Below are 7,722 nucleotides of genomic sequence, written 5' to 3'. Positions count from 1 at the left end.
AGAACTGTATTATTTTAACAACCTCTCTCTGGTCATTCTATACTATACATTCTATAGTCACTTATATACTGATTTAATTTTTATGAATTGTGCTTGCCATCAAGATCGGATACAAATTGCAGTCTCTATCGTGCCTACAAGCCAAATTGGACGCTTTTCATTCATTTGACTTTTTCAAATTTCGCATTTGATTGAGATCTCATCGATAGCACATGTATACTAGGTTTCATCTCTATCGTGCCTACAAGAAATGGAACGGACGTATGGAAATGCGCGATGGCAATATACGTCCACATTTCCACGTGGGCGTATAAAAATTGGTTGTCGAAATTTAAAAAAATACCAATATCTTGTTTAGCTAGCTGATTGGATATCACTGATTAGATACGCAACAGATTGTATAAGATTTCAACAACACATAGAAAGTCATACTATATACACGCGTGATAAAATGTATATAAATAGCATGTTAAAATAACCTCTGTAATAATCAATTGGATATCAATATCAACTTGCATAACTGATGTGACCTCAATAAATATACACTCTTTTTATTACATTATAAACTCGGTTTTTCTTCCCCAGAAACTAGGCCCAGAAGTCGTCACAATTACTTGAAATCATCAGTCGTATTTCATTCACCCTCATGCAAGTAATTGTATAATAAAACACGGTGCTCACTACTTGAAACATTTTTTTAGCATAGCTTTCTAGAAAGGTATTTTTAAGGGTCCTAAAGTTTCCTTTACTGATTTTGAATCAACAATCGAGCTTTTATCATGCATAGAATATGTAGTATTAGACTATTAGTGCCATTTTGAATCATAAATCAAATACCTTTATTAAACAGTTAGCTGAATACATTAAAGTATGTTCTGCATAATATATAATGCCGGAAACATTGGCGGTTGGTTAAGATGTTGGGTGAATCCTATGCTAGGTGGCTTAGGATGGAATTGGTGTTGGTTAATTGATACTTCTAGGTGAATTGTATCTTTCGGTAGAATGGTTCTAGGTGTATAAGCATATTGGGCTACTACTAGGTGAAATTGGGCCTTAATTGGAACATGGTTATTATAGATTTATGGTGAGAATGGGTGTGCATGAGTACTCGCGTAAGGAAAACAGAATTATTTTATTCACTTAAACATTTTTTGTGAACCTCTTCGTGGGAAAGGTAAATTGTGTGTTCCATTGATATACATGTACTCGGTTGTAAACCTCTACGCAAACATAAATATTGTTAGACGTATATTGTAATATAATTAATTTGTATTGTAGATGACAAAATGCTGTAGTTACGTCTTTGATGTATATAAGCTGTGGTTGATATATAGTTACGTCATCTGTAAATGTAAGATCTAAACTTACATAGGAATGTGATGGTTTTCATAAATGGTAACTTCGTGTGTTATACCAGTACACAAGGACTAACTAGATGTCTCCAAGGGAATATTTGGATAAACTGTGATTTATATTTTGTGGAAGTAGTGCGAAACTTCACGTGTGTGCGGACATTATCTTGTGTGATCACTAGAGAGGGGGGGGGGGGGGATTTAGGATCCACTCGAACGTCTTGTGACTCTATAGGGTGGTCCACTGTTGTACTATTGTCTGTTTATGAAGATACCAGACATCACGTAACCCCGGGTTATATTCTAGAGGATGGTCATCTTATTCCCTTATGCTAGGTTTACACTATACTCCAGGAGGCCACGGCAAACTGGTTTGACCGAAACGTATTGCGCCACGGGAATTTGACCGTTTTTGTATCCATAACCATGTTTTGTTAGGGTTTTTCCTAACATTCCTCACGACTTCTCACGGTATCCATGACAGGCCGTTGGGGCGATGAAGCCACTCCTCCAAGGTGCACTAAGGTTCAGGCCGCGGTCTACCAGGGATGCATATGTGTTGCTTCCCAGTCTGATGCGTCTGTCAATATTTCAATTAAAAAGAATTCAGATGACAACATCAAAGAGTTCTATATATGTATAAATATATTTATACATTCATATTCATTACAGACCCCAATGTCATATTGGCCTGACGTCTATTTGATGGTATTAACTTTAAGAGGCCTTGTTACCTTGTTTTGACCTTATTATTCCCAAAAACGAAGCTATTGCTGTTTTGTGTTAACTATGTGCAAAAAAGATTTGCGAATAAATAACATAATCAAATTATGCTTTCTGACTAGCTTATTTCACAACGCGATGTGAACAAGAATAACTCACTTTAAATACCTATTAATCATCATAACACCAGAAATATACAAAATATGTATGTCGAGCAAAATCAAATAGAGAATATAGAGTACATTCTTATTCTTGAAAACTTCTTCGATACTAAATACACTAGAAGATAGAGTTTGTGCTTGGTTTGGGTTTACATATCATTGAATAGAGGACTAACCGTAAATTACAAAAGTACAAAAGTAAAAAAAAAATCAAGTTAATTGTTATTTAATGAGCTTGGTATCGGACCCCTCTCACAACCCACCAAATTCGAACTCTACAACCTACCACCTCTACTGACGTTCGACAAATCTGTGTTTGAAAATTTGACAAAAATTTCAATAACAACTTTTTTGAAAGGATAAATAACAAAACATCTCCTTAGATTTTGTCAATTTGTCATGGTCAAAAGAATGTTCGAGAAGAACGGTGATTCGGATTCGAACTGTGGTCGGATTATTGAAAACCACATTTATTTGGAATAAATACACCAGGAATTAGAATTTATGCCAGAGTTGGGGTAATTATATACATCGACCGTAAAAGTCCTCATGTCTGTTAGAAAATATGGCACAGTCTCCACAGTTTCAAAAAGAACATTTAATGATGGAAATGAATGTTTATCAAACTTATCTGTAATGACATTCAACACTGAAATATCAAGGTCATTAAAGGCCTAGGTCACGTTCAAAATTCGAATCAACCTTTCTCAACAGGTGTTAAATTATGTTGTAAATATTTGATGTATACCAAAATCATACAAAACAGATACAAAATGACGAACGTATCATATTATGCAAAATACACAACTCTATGAAAACTGCATCATTTCTGGCTTGGATTTTATCTTGTGATTCAAGATAGTATGAATTGAGAATCTGTTTTGTTTTTGTCGAAATTTCCGTTTTACACCGAAAGCGGGATCGCTTGATGTGATCTTGATAAACTTCTCATACCAAATGCGGAAGTGATGCCAAAGCTCAAGGTAAATTGGCCCAGAACTGAGATCTACAGACTCCAAAGCAATTGTGTACACAATTTGCAATACGTCACTTCAAGGTCTTGTAAAAATTATATTGTGCAAAATCTCTCTTTAAACTAACAAGAGTTGTATAATCTCAAAAAGCCAATTATTAACAGAAAAAAGAATATGAACAGAAAAGGATACCTGATTGTTTAGACTGGTTATATACAAATGAAACCAAGATTATGTCCAGGAGAAGTCGTATTAAGAATAATATAGCGTTATATATTTTGACGGCTATACCACTGAAAATCTATATTGAAATATAAATTCACAAATATTTACACATAAAAATAGATTTACAAATGTTAATAAAGAAATGTTAATATTGATAACGAAATACAAATTCACAAATATTGATAAAGGAATGCAAATTTACAAATATTGTTAACGAAATACAAATTCACAAATATTTACAAAGAAATACTGGTAAGTGGGAGAAGAGATGGAATTGATAATTGGTAAATCTAAAGAGGAGATATCATGATTTATTTCCAGTTGCGATTAAATGAAAGGTTAATCTATGATTTATTACTAGATGGTATGAGTTGAAAGGTTAATCTATGATTTATTACTAGATGGTATGAGTTGAAAGGTTAATCCATGATTTATTACTAGTTGGTATGAGTTGAAAGGTTAATCTATGGTTTATCTCTAGTTGGTATGAGTTGAAAGGTTAATCTATGATTTATTTCTAGTTGGTATGAGATGAAAGGTTAAGCTATGATTTATTTCTAGTTGGTATGAGTTGAAAGGTTACTCTATGATTTATTTCTAGTTGGTATGATATGAAAGGGTAATCTATGATTTATTTCTAGTTGGTATGAGATGAAAGGTTAATCTATGATTTATCTCTAGTTGGTATGAGTTGAAAGGGTAATCTATGATTTATTACTAGTTGGTATGAGTTGAAAGGGTAATCTATAATTTATTTCTAGTTGGTATGAGATGGAAGGTTAATCTATGATTTATCTCTAGTTGGTATGAGTTGAAATGTTACTCTATGATTTATTTCTAGTTGGTATGAGTTGAAAGGTTAATCCATGATTTATTACTAGTTGGTATGAGTTGAAAGGTTAATCTATGGTTAATTTCTTGTTGGTATGAGTTGAAAGGTTAATCTATGATTTATTTATAGTTGGTATGAGTTGAAAGGTTAATCTATGATTTATTTATAGTTGGTATGAGTTGAAAGGTTAATCTATGATTTATTACTAGTTGATATGAGATGAAAGGTTAATCTATGATTTATTTATAGTTGGTATGAGTTGAAAGGTTAATCTATGGTTTATTTATAGTTGGTATGTGTTGAAAGGTTAATCTATGGTTTATTTGTAGTTGATATGAGTTGAAAGGTTAATCTATGATTTATTTATAGTTGGTATGAGTTGAAAGGTTAATCTATGGTTTATTTATAGTTGATATGAGTTGAAAGGTTAATCTATGATTTATTTCTATTTAGTATGAGTTGAAAGGTTAATCCATGATTTATTTCTAGTTGATATGAGTTGGTTAATCTATGATTTATTTCTAGTTCGTATGAGTTGAAAGGTTAATCTATGATTTATTTCTTGTTGGTATGAGTTGAAAGGTTAATCTATGATTTATTTCTAGTTGGTATGAATTGGGAGGTTAATCTATGATTTATTACTAGTTGAAATGTATTTTCTACAATAATTAAGACTTTAGACTGGATAGAAATCATAATTCTATCTCTGGTAATTTTACTGACTAAAATTTACTTCCATGATATTTCACTGATTTGTGTTATGTAGAATCGAACCAGAAACTGGCCGTTAGAATTTATATAACCATTGTTTTTATCATCAAATTTAGACCAGGGTAGAACTCGCCAAAACCAACTCCACCCGCTACCTCTCTTTAATCTCTTGTACATTATTGTTTTGGTTTTAGTTTTACTGTCATCATCAAAATTCAATACACTGATTTGATAATCAATAATACAATAGTCTACTTTATGGCTGTCATCGGGTAAAAGTTTTATATAGATAAACAAACCATCAGAATGCCTCCTTGCACCACAACTCCATACCACCTTGTTGTTTCTAAACTTGTCTGTATGGTAATAAATACCACCACTATTCTCTACATCAGTTAAATCATACAGAAACTGATACGAACCTGGTATGTAAAATGGTTTAGAAATAACCGACCCTAATTGCTTTAAAATAAATTCACTTTTCTCATCCTCCTCGTCATCATCCTCATCATCATCATCTTCATCACTATAATCTGCTTCTTCATCATCATCATCATCACCCCACTGTAAATACTGTAAACACATATTATTCTCTTTCCTACTTTGTTTTTCTATTTCTACTAAACGAGGCAATGTTTGTAAAATATTTAATGTTGATTTACTTGAAGGTGAAATATTTAATTCTGAATTTCTTTCTAATCTATTTATTTCACATACAATTTCCATTTCTCTATCCTCTACTTTACTCTTATTTTCTTTCAAATTTTTCCCGATGTCTTTGATGATCTGTTCACAACGTTGTCTTACATCTGAAACAATTTGCTCAGTTTTTGCAGTCACCCTAGTGCAGGAATTTTCACACAAAGTTTTCAGTTGTTCAAATGATTCTAATAATGTACAGCGTGTTTTCTCCAAGTTTTTGATTCTGTTTTGGATGATATTTTGTGAACGTTCAAGGTTTTCTATTGCTTTACTCCGTGTTTCGTCACATTTTGAATCCAGTGTTTCATGATATTTGTGTTGTTTAAATATACACTTTGAACACAGTCCTATATTACAATCATTACAGTAATAATCTACCTCCCTCTGATTGTGGTTGGGACATCTTGGTTGTGTTGTCGAGGGAGGTTGTTTTTTTACTTGTGTTGTATGTTTGGATGTTTGAAGTATAAAGTTGGTAGTGAACATCTTAGCACCACCTTCTGGAATCTTAACATCTTGCTGACAGATCGGACAGGGGAATGTGTTTGTTTTATCGCTAATTAATATTTCTAAACAACCCAAACAGAAAGTGTGTCCACAAGGTAAAATTTTTGGTGTCTTTAGACAGATGGAACATTCTGGTATGATACTCACTAAAGATGTGGCCATGGTATTCCTTCATAAACACACTGGAGATCTCTTATATGCAAATAGAATATTCTGGAGATGTCCTGGTTGAATATACAATATTCAGGTATAAAACACAGTAGAGATGTCCTGGTTGAAAATATAACATTCAGGTAAAAAACACTTTGGATATTTCATGAAGAAGTTCTAATTTATTGACGTTCACCAACCAGTCTGATGTGAACCACAGCGTTGTATGAGAAAGATTTCCACGAATAGTCACGTTTATATAGTTGCTTCCGATTTCCAAGAAATAGTTTCTTAAATACCTTATAAGGACGTATGATTTAAAATTTGTCGTGTTTTTCTACCTGCTCCTAGTTGAAATGGAGACTTTCCCGAGATAGATATTAACATAAACATAGCTAGCTAACATGGGTTTCAATTTCTAGTATCAATTTCCCAGAAATGACTTTGCTTCATGGCACATACAGGTCATTAATTGTATAGAAATAGTTTGTCGTGACGGCCCCAGTTTATATTTGGATCAGTCAATGAATAGATGTGAATATGAGATGTAAATATTATATTGATATTACTGATAGCTGTGAATATCAAGGTGTGGGTATGTGCTATGTCACAGTAACCTCAATAAATATAACCTCTTAACATTACATTATGATCTTCATGTCTCTGTTTTTAGACACACTAGACATCACCTAACTCTAGGTTACATTCCATAGGATGGTTGACTGTCATACTATTGACAATAGAAACACTAAACATCACCTAACTTTAGGTTATGTTTTAGGGGCTAGAAAAGACCAGACCAAATTCGGATGTACCAGATTTAAGTTTCAAACTGACTGATTGCATCTTCAAAATTTGTCAAATATTTATTAGATTCTGTCTACCAGAATTTTGAAATATTGAAACGGTTGCTAATGGCGACATGGACACATTTCTAACGTCTGGAATCGCAGACGTCAAAATGAATCAGCTGTCAAACTTTAAGATGACGAAAATAAAAATTTGACTTCATCCATTAACAAATTGTCTCGTGTTTTCTTGTATAATCTTGACAAATAGCTTCCGGTTAGGTAACGTCTGCTTCTCAATCACCCGCAGCCATTTTGTATTTTGACCTCACTGTCTAAACTAATGGATATTAAAATAAACAGGCCAATATCAGCGTTTATAATGAATAGTTAAATGAAAAATTATGAATATATCTGAACTCTAATCCATTTTGTTGTGTGCAAGAATATCTGCCCGGGTGTTTTATGTCAAGGAGTCCGAAAATTAAAAATGTCTAGGCTCTCCTCTTTTTCGAATAACATTGTGGCTATAACCCTCTCCCCTTCTTTGTCCGAAATATATTTACTGTCATAGAATGTTTCCTATTGCAGTCA

At 32.9% G+C, this 7,722-nt stretch overlaps 1 protein-coding gene across 1 annotated transcript; it reads right to left on the bottom strand.

Moving 5' to 3' along the window:
• Positions 1–4,999: 4,999 nt before the first annotated feature.
• Positions 5,000–6,352, bottom strand: LOTGIDRAFT_162849 (hypothetical protein; the record flags this gene model as incomplete). The annotated part of the gene is made up of 1 exon (XM_009058868.1): positions 5,000–6,352. The coding sequence occupies one exon, from the start codon at positions 6,350–6,352 to the stop codon at positions 5,000–5,002; it is 1,353 nt and encodes a 450-aa protein (XP_009057116.1).
• Positions 6,353–7,722: the final 1,370 nt, after the last annotated feature.

This window comes from Lottia gigantea (assembly GCF_000327385.1).
Source record: "Lottia gigantea unplaced genomic scaffold LOTGIsca_36, whole genome shotgun sequence".
Lineage (NCBI taxonomy): Eukaryota > Metazoa > Mollusca > Gastropoda > Lottiidae > Lottia > Lottia gigantea.
Note: the sequence above shows the minus strand (reverse complement) of the source record. Positions and strands in the feature narration are given on the sequence as shown.